At 43.2% G+C, this 14,085-nt stretch overlaps 1 protein-coding gene across 13 annotated transcripts in view; it reads right to left on the minus strand.

Moving 5' to 3' along the window:
• The window catches only part of sema5a (sema domain, seven thrombospondin repeats (type 1 and type 1-like), transmembrane domain (TM) and short cytoplasmic domain, (semaphorin) 5A), a 91,560-nt gene that overhangs the window by 63,551 nt on the left and 13,924 nt on the right, over positions 1-14,085 (minus strand). For 12 of the 13 annotated variants that reach the window (XR_008946831.1, XR_008946829.1, XR_008946832.1 and 9 more), the window contains 2 exons: positions 6,995-7,206; positions 791-890 (listed from right to left, as the gene is read on the minus strand). Coding sequence is in view for 9 of the 13 variants with exons in the window: in XM_057012815.1 (XP_056868795.1) it covers positions 791-890; positions 6,995-7,142 (248 nt within the window). In the remaining 4 variants the exon portion in view is untranslated. The remainder of the gene's footprint in view (positions 1-790; positions 891-6,994; positions 7,207-14,085) is intronic. The other variant, XM_057012819.1, reaches the window with a different exon arrangement.

Below are 14,085 nucleotides of genomic sequence, written 5' to 3' on the forward strand. Positions count from 1 at the left end.
AGAGGCAGCCCGCTGGCTGGGTCTCCCTGCGACCATGGCCCTCCTTGTTTTACTGTATTGATATTTGCATCGACCCCTCTCTCTTTCCATTATCACTCACGCTTGTGCGCCTGTCTCCTGCCATCCACATAACCACTAGCCTTTCACAGTTAGACACCCAACAGCTGGCAGCAAGAATTGAACTAAATCTCCTTTTTGACTGATTGATTTATTTTTGGTGCTCAGACACATTTGGCTGGAGCTGAAGATTGCAGCAAGAAATGCTGCGATACTTTTGTATATTACATTACATTTAGCCATCTGAGTTTTGTTAGCTTCTGGGGGACTTCCCTTCCATTGACCTTTAATCGACTTAAACCTAGACCTACACACTTTCCCTAATTAGCCTTTTTCCATCTAGGTTCCTAGAGTGCATTAGTGAATTCCCTGGACTGCCTGAGCTGTTGTTTCTTCTTGTGCATCCCTGTTATCTCATGTTGACAACATGGAGAGCCTCTTTGTATTGACCTGCAAGCTATTAAGAGGAGTGTGGCGTGTAGTGCATGTGCATGTTTGTATGCTGCAGAAAATATACGCTCCTGATTGAGTGGACAAAACCCCCCACAATTTTCTATAGCATAATTTTTCTCTGTGGAAGAAAAAATATTGATAATTCCTGACACAGTGCATCAAAAGAGAGTGATTAAAATGGCTATGAATGGTTGGTCAACAAAAGCAGGACCAGGAGTGGGGGTGGTTGAAGACAGCAACACAGAGACAAGACATGAGGACAAGCAGACGTGGCTTTTACCTGGCACCGACGATCAGTTCATTCTGCCCTGGGTCAAAGGTCAGCTGGGAGTAATCCACCGTGCCTTCTGCTTTGAACCTGAAAATCCACGACTCCATCTCTGCCACAGACAACACAGGACACGGCAACAGTCAGCCAATCAGAGCGCACAGTTTATGACAGTGATACTGATGAATCATCTATGTTTAAAGGACCGTAAAACTCTCAAAACACCCAGATGGTTTGATTTACCGTTGCGGTGTCTCTTCTTTGTTCTGCCTTTTTTTCTCTCTCTCATTCTGACATAAAATCTTAAGAAAGCAGCAGGAGTACAATTGAAGTCAGAAGGACAGTAACTCCACCCAGTTGGCAGACGAGACAGCCACAACCACACACCAGTAAAGGCCAGCTGAAGTCACTACAGTTGTTCGAACATTTATTACATCCAAACATGATGTGGATTCTTACAAACTAGGCAAATTGCTGCTATTTATTCACAGGAGGAGGATAAAATGTGAGTGTGAGTGAACAGAGTTTTGACTGTTTGGAAATTTACAACCAGTAATAACCAATCTCTTGTAGGTATTTTGCATATTTAACTTCTTTTAAAGACATTCTTTGCTGATTTACTTGAAACAAAACAGTGAAAATTATCTTCCATTGAGTGGATGAATCATGAATGAAGGACTTTCATGGAAGGAAACAGACACTGACATGGAATCCACTACAGGTCGGTTGTCGCAGCACCCAGCCTATTAAACTCCGACCCATCAAATCACAGAGACACTGGTAGCTGCAGAAGGCTAATAGCTGCCGGCTCATCCCAAGCATGAACAGAAAAATTACTTTTGCTTCTTAGAGCGAAACACATGTATATTTGAGGTCTGCATAGATGCAACTGTGTGCAAATTAAGGACAAAAAAAGAACACCAATTGACTTTTTACAAAACAGTTACCAGGGAGCTTTTCTGTCAGAGCCACAATAGAAGCTGAAGACAGCTTGAATTCTCTTCACACAAAACTTCATCTGCCTCTTCAGACGCACCTGTCAGACAGAGCTTTAAATGAAAGAGTGCCGTCTGTGCCGCATCAAAAAAAGAAAAAACATCCTTTCAGTTTCGGTGACTAACGTGGGATTTCTGAGTGTCGCACAACTGTTGACAAGCCAAGCACGAGAAAAAGGCACTTCCAAAGAACATCTGGTTCCTCTGGCTCACGTAGGGGGAGAACGCTGGCTCTCCAAACAAAACAACATCACCTGCTGCGAGACGGCACCGCTGTACGCAGAGCCGCACTAGCATGTTCACTTTCAACTCTCCAGTGACAGCACGAGACAGATCGCAATGAAGAAGTGCCACGCTTCTACATGCATTTTCATTACCCGCAGTGAAATAAAGAGAGATCAGAACCGGCCTCATGCAACAGGAAATAATTTGGAGTCATGGCTGCTGCTCTGTTCTGATGGGAGACACAAAATTTTACATCCTTTGACGCCACTGTGGGTTTTCTTTGTCTCTTCACACCACTGAGAGCATCTCTGGAATACAAATGTTGCCATGACACCTCCCGAGAGAAGCCGGCGCTTGACGAACCAAGCTAGCCCCCATAAATTTTCCCAATTCGCCGGGGGAGGCTCTCTAACGGGGTGATGAAGTGTATGCCCCAGGATGTTTGTGAGTGTGTAGCAAGACAGGAGACATGATATGGTATTTTTTGGGAAGGGGGCAAAAGGGGTTTTAATCTTACACAACAGCACTGGAGGGATTTATGGCACTTTTGTGATGAAGCCAAGGACCCCATGAAGTCCAACCCTGTTCACACCCATGAGCATTAATTCTGGAACAAACTCTAATAAATGGGACTTTTCATAAATAAAACATATTTTTCATAAATAAGACAGTGGGATCACAGTAGAGGCTAATAACACCGGTTTAAACAGTGATTTCAGGAATCACTGTGTGTTGACACAGAGGGACACCAAGGCCGGGCTTCCATCTGACAGGGACTCATATCCAGGGTGTCTCCATAAATTGCAACAGAGTGGGTTCCTCTCCCATCTAAAAGGACATGTAGTGTGTCCCTGCACACCGATCTCCAGGATTGAGGGCTCAGTTGATTGTAATTAGTTATGCTGTCACAAAAAACTGCAGTGAAATGCCAATGTGGGTGGGGGGTTGTTGATCCGACTGTGCAGTTACTGGTTTCTGTACAAGGTCCTGCTCTATGTGAACTTATCAAATGATAACAAGTCAATGATGTTGTGGTGCATTACATGTTTGTGATTTGAGCCAACAAAGTTGATGCTTGCTGATCAATGATGTCCCATGAATGATGGTCCTTTAATAGTCACCACCACCGTAGGTCCATCCCCCCGACAACATGCAAGAGAAAAAGGCGGTGGCAGCGGCGGATCTACCGGTGTCCGAACTGCTGGGCTGGCAACAACGGCAACACATGGAAGCGATTCACAGAAGCGAATGCTCTCCCTGTATCCAGAACAAGGCAGCAGGCGTTCACTTAAAGGAGGAGCCAATCCCCTCTAAATGTAGCCTTGTGCTGCTGGGCAGCAGAAAGAATGGCAACTATTCATCTCGGCTGATGTGGGAAATGATTTCCCCCGGTGGTTAAAAACCACCTGTCTTGTTAAAAAAGTCTTAAGCGACAAAGAAAAAGTTAGTTAAGAACTTTGGATCTACTCTCTGCTAGAAAGGTTTCCTGTCCGTTAATGTTATTTTGAGAAAAAAACCTACATTTTGCAGTTGAAAGTCTTCTGACTCAAATTACCGGGACAGTGTGGCTGCCCCCTGGGGAGTGAGTGTATCATAACAACCACCATGAATAATCAATAAAAATTTAAATCTAATTTGTACTTATAAGCAGGGGCCGGTGGTCCGAAGGTTGGAAAAACAGACACAATCCATTACAACGAGCTGACCCAATCTCTCCGGGCCACTAGACAAGTGAGGATGAATTCTGCATGTGGAAATGACACATGAGACCGCAACAGCAGCAGCCAAATGAAAAACATCCCAAAATACAGATGGGCCCTGGCCGTGCCATCAGCAGCCAGTGGTCCGTTCAAATAACACATGGCTACCAGGGCTGTCCTTGGCCATGCAGCGAGCAGAGGTGGTGTATGAATCGGAGCTTGAATCTGAAAACATTGCTCCAAACAGCCCAATAAAATGACCTTTAAGCCCCCCCCCCCTTGTGCTGTGTTCAGGGATGTTTAATGTTGAGCCTGGTGTGTGGCTGTAAAACAATTCTGCTGGTTCCAGTCCTCCGAGAAACACACCCTGGGGTTGGTCCTTGAAGGCATCATTTATGGTTTATAACCTTTAAAAGCCTCAATGTTTTCACCCAAGAGGATTCACAACAAATGCAACTATTTTTTTTAATCCAGAATGCGTCACGGGCTGCAGACTATGATAACATTCACCCAGACACATGTCTTCTATGAGAATAAGAACAGAAATATCTGCAAAAATATGGACATAGATCACACGCATTTACACTTGGCCCCCGCTGAAGCTGCATTTATGTCTATTTTAGTCATTTTAGATTGAAAGTAAACATTTAAAACACAGCTGCTGGAGTGCAGAGTGCACTTTCTTCCTCAAACCCCACATTTCTTCCATAAAAGCGTTCTTTTGGACTGCAACCCTCTTGTGCCACAGCGCCAGTGTTGGGCCAATCTGGGGTCAGATGAATGTGGACTCCCTTTCGCTAACGGGTCACCACTGAGGAAGAAAGCTGGAACTTGACCGGAGAGATCTTTGCCACGACACATCTGTAACTATTCTTTAACTCACAACTGTTCACTTTTAGTTGAAGTAAAGGAGGAAATAAACAATTTTACAATGATAAATGTGTGCAGAAATAGTTAATTTCCTGTATTATGTACATCAATTTACTCAGGATTTCAGCATCTGTTTTGTCCCTTAAATCTAATAAAAAGCCAAATATTAAATTTCAATTACCAAAAGGATAAACTTCTGTGTGCAACTACCCCAACAGCAATATATAACTCAAACAGCTCCAACAAGCAAAGCCTATATTAAAAACCAATTTATTACAACTTGGCTGTTCTGCAGAGGGGTCGCGTAAGATGGGAAAGGCTGTAAATTCCATCACAACCCCGACCCAAATGAAATAACTCACTTTGTTGACACAATATGATTAATCTTGCCTGGTACTTGCCTAAGAAATGTAAAGGAGACATGTGATTAAAAGTATTCAAGTGAGGGCAGCTCTGATGTGAATTTGCTCTGCAGCTGATTACATCATTCCTGAAGTAATTTCAGACCTCCCTAGAATTTGTGTCGCCTCTCATTATTTAGCCAATTTGGTGCCATTATTTCTTTCTTTCAATTGGATTAAAGCTCCAAAACACTAGCAGGGTTGCAGAAACTGACATTGGGTCCACAAACAGATCAGATTTGAGAGGAGTGGCAGTGTTGGTGAGCGATGGGGGTGTCTTTAATGTGTTTGTAGTCCTCCCAGTTCACACTGAATGGAGCCAAAGCAGCCTCCCTCTGCACATTCTTCCCAACCAGGGATTACACTAGGCCATGTTCCACAGAGAGCAGACACTCACAAAGAAGGATGATAAAAGGTTTAACTAGAGTTTACTCTTCTTTCCTGCTCTCTACACACACGGTAATAAGTTTATTATTCTAGGAATTTGAAACAGTACTCAGAAAATAAACAAGGTGTAATGATGAATGCAGAGGTAAAAGAATTTAATATGTGTGCTCCCTCCCCAAATGATGGGATATTTTAGAGCAGGGCACAAAAAAGGTGATGGACTGAAAGCAGACTGGAGGAAATATTTACACTGCTGGCATGATGGGACGCCACTGACTGTAAATTTAATCTTGTAATCTCCTCCGGGCAACACCCAAGGCAACGCAAGATGGAAAAGTTGCTCAGTGAAGCAGCCAGAGAGAAGATTTGAAAAAGCATATTTATCATATTGAATTTCACGGCTCTGGTAAAACCTGCGACAACTTTTCAAACTTGCAGGCACTTCTTGCAAACCGCCACGTTGTCATGACCAATCAAAGCAAGCTGGACCTCTATCCCCACTTTCATTAAAGCTGCCCTATTTTAAACGCGTAGTTCCAGCAGCATAACGGGTCATTGTGGTTGCGTTAAAGGGGACAAACCCACTGACGGCAGCTCTCCCGCAGGCTGCTGCATGATGGTCGGGAATGGGATTACTTAACTGTGCGTTCGGTCATCATCAGTGCACTCCACTGCTGCCGAGTGCTGACCTCATTTATAAATGAAATGACAATAGCTGTCAAGGAAACAAAGTGAGCAAAGCTGGATTTATGGTTACGCGTCAGCAGTACGTGGAGCCCCGCACCATAACTTATGCGCGCACCAAGCAACCGGTAATAAACGACCAATGCTTGTTCTCTACATCTGCAGTCTGCGTGTGTCGATGTAGCCACGCTGCTGCTTTACCGTGGCCAGACAGTCGGTTCAACTTTGTTTTCTTTATTTTGTCTTGAGTTGACGATAACAACAATTAAATCTGATGAGTGGTTTGTAAAAACGGCAAGTAGTAATTCAAGGCAGCAGGGAGAGTTTCTGCTTTATGTCTCCAGGAAAGGAAATTCGACAGTATGTGTTTCTGTTTTAAGCTGTGTGTGCTAACATGGTTGCTAATGCTAAATTTGATAATTGTTTACTGTTGGTCTTTATAGCACTGCTGAGAATGTTGCTTCCTCTGACTATTACCATGACTAATACCATTAAAAAACAAAACAAAACATTGGATCCATAAGACAAGGATCCATAAGACAAGCACTTTCTTTGAGCTCCATGTTCTCCAAATGTATCCCTCAAAACATAAGATCAGCTAAGGTCTCCAGTTGACTTTCCCAACCAAAATCACATATTCATCAGGTCAGAGCAAATGCTATGATTAGGTTCGTTGGCACGTGCCATTTCAGCAGACACCCCAAGGAAACAGCAGAGAAGCTGTACGCTTGCACTGCACAAGAGTCTTGTGGAAAGTAGATGATATGGATGGTGGAAATCAAGTGATTAAAGTGAGATAATGGAACGGAGACCCTAAATGGGAAATGTACGTGAGAAAGACCATAAATAATTACACACAGCCGGAGAGTTGATGCAATTATGGAAGGAAATAGAAAACTTAATGAATTGGATCAAAAAGCCCATTCCGCCGAATGTGTTTCTGCAAACACTGACCTGAGTGTGGGACGACTGGGTGCTCTGTCTTGTGACAGGGCGACTCGGGTAGCAAAACTGGGCCTCTCCTGCTGGCAACGCCAGCGGGCCACAGCACCAGCACGCACTGCAGCAGCAGCAGCGCATGCTGGCTCACAGGGCGTCCCATGGGAGCCTGCGATTGGCTGGCTTCCCCTCAGGCCTCAGAGACCAAGAGCATCAGAGAGACACGCCTGAAAACAAAAGACAGAAATTTACACGTTGTAGCCCAAAAAATAGGTATTGTACAATACAACAGAGTCACTTGGGACTGAAATTTATAGAAAAAGGGAAGAGAACATGTGGGAATGGGTTCTAAGGCAACAGCCAGCTTTTGTCGACAACCAGACCTCCCTTACCTCTGACCCCCTGCACATGAATCACACATGTTCCTGTATTAACTCCCACACATGCCTGTCATCCACTATTTGAATTATGTGTCCTCTGTGCATGTCTTTCTGCAGGAGAACTCATCGTGTGGAAAATGAAGTGCTCTGTGGGCGCTCAATGTGGTATTAATATTTAGGACCTTTTTATTCGTGGGAATATATTATATCATTAAGAGTCCTCACAAGGATACAAGCACAAATGTGTGTTTGCGTTTGAAGGTATGGAGGTGAACTCCTTGTGTTAATTAGAGCACATATCTGCTTCATTTCTGCATGTAATTAATACTCTATAGCTCCATGACATCAAGCAGCCCAGCCCAATAATTCTTCTGTGCAAAAGCAGCAAGTTTTACACCTCAATTATGTTAAAAATCCATCAACCGAGTCCTTCATTCTTTTATTTTATGCTATTGAGAATAATGCTGACGGAGAGTGAGCAGAGGCAATGCCAAAGGTTTAGCAACAGCGATAACAATCCTTTGCTTCGCAAAAGCCTCCTCAGAGGATCTTTATTCTGCAGTTCAACGCGAGGAGAATTATTATTTTACTGTGCGTGAAAGTTCCATCTGTTTTTCCTTCAGGACCACCAGAGCGGCTCCCCCCACCACAAGGATGATTTAGTGCGACAGGTTAATGGCACTCGAGCAAAAAGGATTAGCACCACCTTTGTTGTCACGAGGCCTTCATTTAAAAAGAATTTAAAAAAAAAGAAAGATATAAATTGCATTATTGGCTCAGAGCATCAGGCAGCCCTGTCGGTCAGGCATTGGTGCTTTATTTCAATTTGTCCTCCAGTGGAAGGTTTTCTTTTGCCTTCAATGTGCACATATGAGCTCCGAGAAGTTTATGTGCGGATCTCATTCAAAATCCACCGTGACACCCAGGCAGCAGGAACATGCGGCCTGGCCCTCTGAGTAATGCAAAACACCTGCCAGCCACAGCAGGAAAATGCAAGTGACAGCCAGCGCCAGCTTCCTCTCTCTCCATTCTGCTTTCTTTTCCTCTTGGTGCGCCACATGTCAGCTCGTGCCACTTCGCTTTAAGTCGATCTCTTGTTTCATCCCAAGCTTCTCTCTCTCTGCTGGTTCTCTTGACAGTCTTTTATGTTTTTCTTTTTCTTCACTCTGACAAAATCCATGTCTCGCCTGTTACGGCTGAATGCACTGGAGAGGAAAACACATGTGTCAGGTTTCATTTGCGACACTTTTTTAAAAACCTGTTGCACAAATACCGGTAAGTAGAATCATGGACTATTTTATTGTGGATTTTGAACAAGATTTTACCACATACGCACTACAATGCAGAAAACAGAACCAATTATGTAATTTCTATCCCAATTAAGTAGGATTATTTTTGTCTGGACCCAAAAATGTAAGAAAAAGGCTATAAATCATCATGAAGTAGTGTGAAATGTATCTATAAAGGTTTAGCTCCTGTAATGCATGAAAAGTTTTGGAATAGCACATGTGATGGAGATTATAAACACCCCATCATTCCAGAGACCTACTGTATTAACAGCTTTTAAAAAAAGCAGAGAAATGATGTTTAATATTTTTGGCTGCGTATTTATAACATACCCTTTGTTCTTGGGCCATGTCTGTATCAGCCTGATAATGAATGCTAATAATTAGCTGTATGGTGAAACAATTAATCTGATTTATATGTCACCCCCCCCCACAAACTGTTTGAACTTTCATTTTCCCAGAGCGGGTAGTGTTTACCCGGCACGGGCCGCTGCCGTGTCCTATGAGAGGGAAGTGGGAGAGCTTTCTGCGCTGTAATGGTCTCAACTCTAAATCATCTCTGGGGCATCAGTACAAGCCCCTGCCAACCACCGCCAGCACCTCATCCTTCTCCTCCTACTCCTAATTCATGCCTTCACACCGCTACACTTGGAAACGTACCCACAGAGGCAGCATGTTCACAATCACCCCCCCCCCCCATCGTCCTGGGACCCTGTGATGGATAATACTGTCTATTAACAGCAGAAATCCTGCAGCTAAACACAGCTAATATGAACGACACTGGAGGTAGAACACATGCACAGACCAGCAACACTTCCTCCCTCTTCCTTTTTAAACAAGAACTTGTACAGCAATGTGAGAACATTTAATAAGTTCTGTTTGATTAGCAGCTCTAGAAACCCTTCAAGTCTCTTTTGATGATGCACTGATGTTTGTGATACCTCTACTTATTTCCAACAGCAAATTTGCTCAACTGCCAGATTTCTGGGTAAAAGAATGTTCATGGCTGTATTTTACAATAGTACTTTAATAATACTTTTACAAGTATTTAATTTCGCTCCATTGAGTTTATTTATCATCAGTAACTTTGCAGACTGGATGTTGCAACCAGCCCATAATAAGTCAACGTGTTCAGTGGACAAAAAAAATAAAAGCCTCGTATTTCACAAAAGCTTTTTTCATTTTCCAGATATATATTTTTTAAATTCTGTGTGTTTATTTGAATCAATTTTGTAAATGTGGATGGAATCACACAAAAAAGAGCTGAGGTACAATAACTGCCTACATAATTCAATGGTGGAAACATCAAGTATCACAATGTAAAATAACCAATAATCAAAATTTGTCTTGATTACCGAGCTGGTTCAAGTTGTCACGATGCAGCGTTATTTGTTTGACATCGATCATGTGACATACAGTATATAATATAGTTATTATCAATCGAATCAACACTGAATTCTTTCAACCATCAACATTTAGAATAAAAAACATTGTTAATTCAAGAATAGAACCACAGCACCTCCTCAACTCCCTGATGAAACCTGAAGAAATCCCTCTAATCACTTTTTTTTAATCATCTGCAATAATGGTCCTCAAGTTCACACCTTCAAGTGCAAAACATTTCTGGAGACACACGTTGATATTTCCCCCATTCAGACGCCTCTGAACCTCATCAGAGAGGTGCGACGGCAGGAGGAGGAGGAGCAGGCATAAAGATCTGAGGTTGATCAGGAAGACTGTCAGCACTGCAGCTGGTAAATCACAGTCATGTCTTGCATGCAGACAGTTAATGCCTCACAATTAAAACTGTAAAACACACACAGGCACTGACACATGTCCAAACTTGGCATTAAATTTTGAGTGAATTTATATTGCTCTGCTCGCTTCATTTTGGCTGACTGTTATACACAAAGCTGCCAAAAAGTCGACGTGCTATCACGGAATCTTGAAAATTTTTAATAAATACCAGTTCAAATCCTGACATGCAAATGCTGCCAGAAGTCTGCGATCTGTCCCTCAGATCAGAGAGGATCACACGTTTTATGACTGTTGCACAAACTTAAGCATTCTCTCGCTGCCTGATCCAGACCACCAGCGCCTCAGTGATTTCAGTTTGTGATTTTTTCATTTGTGCAGAAGATCAATTAAAATTATGCAGATTATTTGCAGGAATGGACTCAAAATAGAGAATGCACACATATTTTCCATCACATATTCCATCACGTGAAGACACTGTGAGGACTTTACAACATGAATCCCTGACAGGAGGCTGGGTGCTGAGGGTGCTGCAGCACCCCCTGTGGCAGGAGATGGCAGTGTTTGTTACACCTGTATCAAATTTTACCTATGTAGTACCAATTCAGTTCCCTTACATTGACACCCACCAGCAAAAGAACAAGCACAATAAATGTGTTCATTATTGAAATATAATGTTAGGACCAAAAAAGTGTTAAACAAAAAAAATTGATCCAAAAAAGTTTCAACAGGGTCTTTACAAAAGAGATGCTTCTTACAGTAAACTGATGCCTTGATAGTAACCAGGTGAGCTGAACGTCATAGCAACAGTGTTGCTCACGTCCCTCGACAGTATATCTCATAACTGGCATAATGGGATACCACCATCTGTACCTGGAGTCAGAATGTCCTCAAGTTCCAAAAAGTTCTCATTCTGCCGGTCAAATGTGTATGCTAGTTTTCATTATGCAGCCACACACACACCCGCAATCACAGACACACTCTCACACACTCACGGATTAACACCGAGTGCTGCAGTGGCGATCGCACCTGTCTAAACAGAGTTGGTCGGTGTGAGAATGGGCGACACAGTGCTGTGAGACACCCCCCACCTTAGTCCAGACACACAGCAGTAAAATCCTCCCAGACTTTGCTCTCGCCCTGAACACATAGAGGCTACTATAAAAAGCTGTGTCAGATGTGTGATTTTTCTTCAAGCTGTCTGTCACAAGACTCATCAGCAGGTTTCTGTTTGCTCCTCCACATCTCTGTGTGCAGGTTTTGGTGTTCGGACCCCAGAAAACACAAACACGGATGGACAGGAGAGGCACCAGACATGTGAGGCTAAAGGTCACCTGGGAATGGAAATAAATAATTGACCCACTCAGGGCAAAACAAAAAATGCTGTAAAGTTCTTAAGTCTGGTTGTCTCAAGGGGACAAATGACTGATTCCCTGAGCAAAAGTCCAAGCAAGTGAGTGACTGACAGACTGACAAGTGAGTGAAGAACTGCTGCATGACTGACAGATTCAGTGGCCAATTCACTTCTTTAATTGCCTTTTGTCAGATTCCTCAAGCCTCTAGTTCTCACCTCTCTCTGACCCTTTTGCCCGTTATGTCCCATGGGGGGGATGATGGAAGACGAGTCTTTTTGAAGCCAAAAGTATAGTTTGATTATTTGTATTCACTTTACAGGAGCTAAGAAATGTATGAAATTTTCAATTGAAAGTTGAGCTAAATTACTTTATTTCTCAGCATTTGGAAAAAGACATCATCATGTATGCATGCTCACACGTGTATGTTTGGTTAGAATTACTGCACGGCTCTGTAATCTGGCTCGCAATCTGAACTCTATTATGTTCAGCAAACAGCTCTGCACTGAATAAACAGTCAATCAGACAGCGCCTCTTTAAGTTCAGGACGACGCTGGAAGTTTGATTTGTGTTGAATGTGCCATTAGACGAGCTGCCATTAATCTATAGACTCTACGAGACCTTCTGTGTGTTCATGGCTCGTGCAGAGAAGGGCTGCAGCTGATGGGACACAGGCTTCGGAGCTGAAGGTGAACAATTCTCCTGCTCAGATGTTATTTCACAAATATCCTGCTGAGAACTGCGGCTGGTGATCTCGGGGTCAGTTTAGGTAAATAACCTGACTCATCACTCTTCCATTTGCTTATATCTTGGGATTCCCCCTTAATATTGTTTTTGCAAAGCCTGGAATCCACAATGACTCCAAAGCTTGGATCCCTTACTGAGATCCAAAGCCTCTCGACCACAACCATAGATTCAGCGCAGCTAAATCCAGTGCACACACACACACACACACACACACACACACACACACAACACACACACACACACACACACACACACACCACACACACACACACCACACACACACACACACACACACACACACACACACACCACTGTCTTGTTTAAAAAAACACACCCAGCAATTTAATCCCAGTCCCACCCCGGCCTTCCAGAGGTTCCTAAATCCTGCTGTTCTTTTTACTCAACTGTAGCACCGATGTACGAGCCCGTCTGCCTCCCATGTGCACGTGCGTGCATCTGCACAACACAAGAGGAATGGTTTCAATAAAATGTGGCAGAGAAAATCAACTTCGGGCCTGAGACGAATCTGTCCATAGGTTCTTTCACTCCCTGCGGATCAGCACCGCCTGTCTGGCCGCCTTTGAATACCTGGACTTGGAACAGTTGCAGTAAAACTGGCAAGATGATCGTCTGAAGAAGAACAGGCCATTTTTAAACCTGCTCACCTTCTGTGTCGGGGGTTTTATCCCTCGCAGCCATTCGCCTGAGGTTAAAACCTCTGCAGTCGTTCCAAGTGGTCATCTGGCAAAAGGCAGGCATACACCCAGTATCATTCAGGATGCCCACGCCTCACACACATACATGCAGGTATAATTTAGACGAATTTAGAGTCTCTGAAGAAATGTAAATCGCATTTCCTTGGTGTGCGAGATGAAACTGGGGTACCTGGGGTCTTGGACAAACATTCACAGGCTGGAAAACAGTGGATGAGGAGTCACACCCTAATCCACCATTAAGGCAAATTAATTACTTTAAAAATGTTTTGTTAATTAAATGAAACTGTGTCTTAAATAATAATTAGCGTTCATATTTGCAGTAGACTTGGCAGAATATCCATAAAGCCCAGTATTCAGTATCTTTCGAGTTACATCCAGGTTTAAATAAACAACTTCAACAAATGTGGGTGCAAAGATAAGAAACTACTGTAATATTGTTCGAAGAGTTGAAGAGCAAACCTTCATTTAAGCTCTGCTGAAAGGGAGAAACCCTGATGGAAGTGCACAGCACAGAAAAAAAGGACATTATCAGCCTTTTGGTGCCAATTAACATTGTATAAATTCTATATACACGATGTCTAATCCTGAGGACGAACTAAGAGGTAGCCGCATTCGAAGAAGAACAGACAGAAATACAACAAAAACCAAGCTGACCCAGCTACTTGTTGAAACAGAAACTCCCCACCCTCGGCTACTGGGGCTCTCAGACTCAACAACAACAACCTCAGAGCTCAGCAGTGGATTAAACCTCAGAGTGAAACTAAAAAGTCTTTCTGACAACAAAGCAAACATGATCAGAAAACCTGATGATCTAAAGCAACATTTGAATAATCCCCCCCCCCCCACCCCACCCCAAAAGAATGCATTAGG

Source organism: Takifugu flavidus, chromosome 17 (assembly GCF_003711565.1).
Source record: "Takifugu flavidus isolate HTHZ2018 chromosome 17, ASM371156v2, whole genome shotgun sequence".
In the NCBI taxonomy this organism is placed as follows: Eukaryota; Metazoa; Chordata; class Actinopteri; order Tetraodontiformes; family Tetraodontidae; genus Takifugu; species Takifugu flavidus.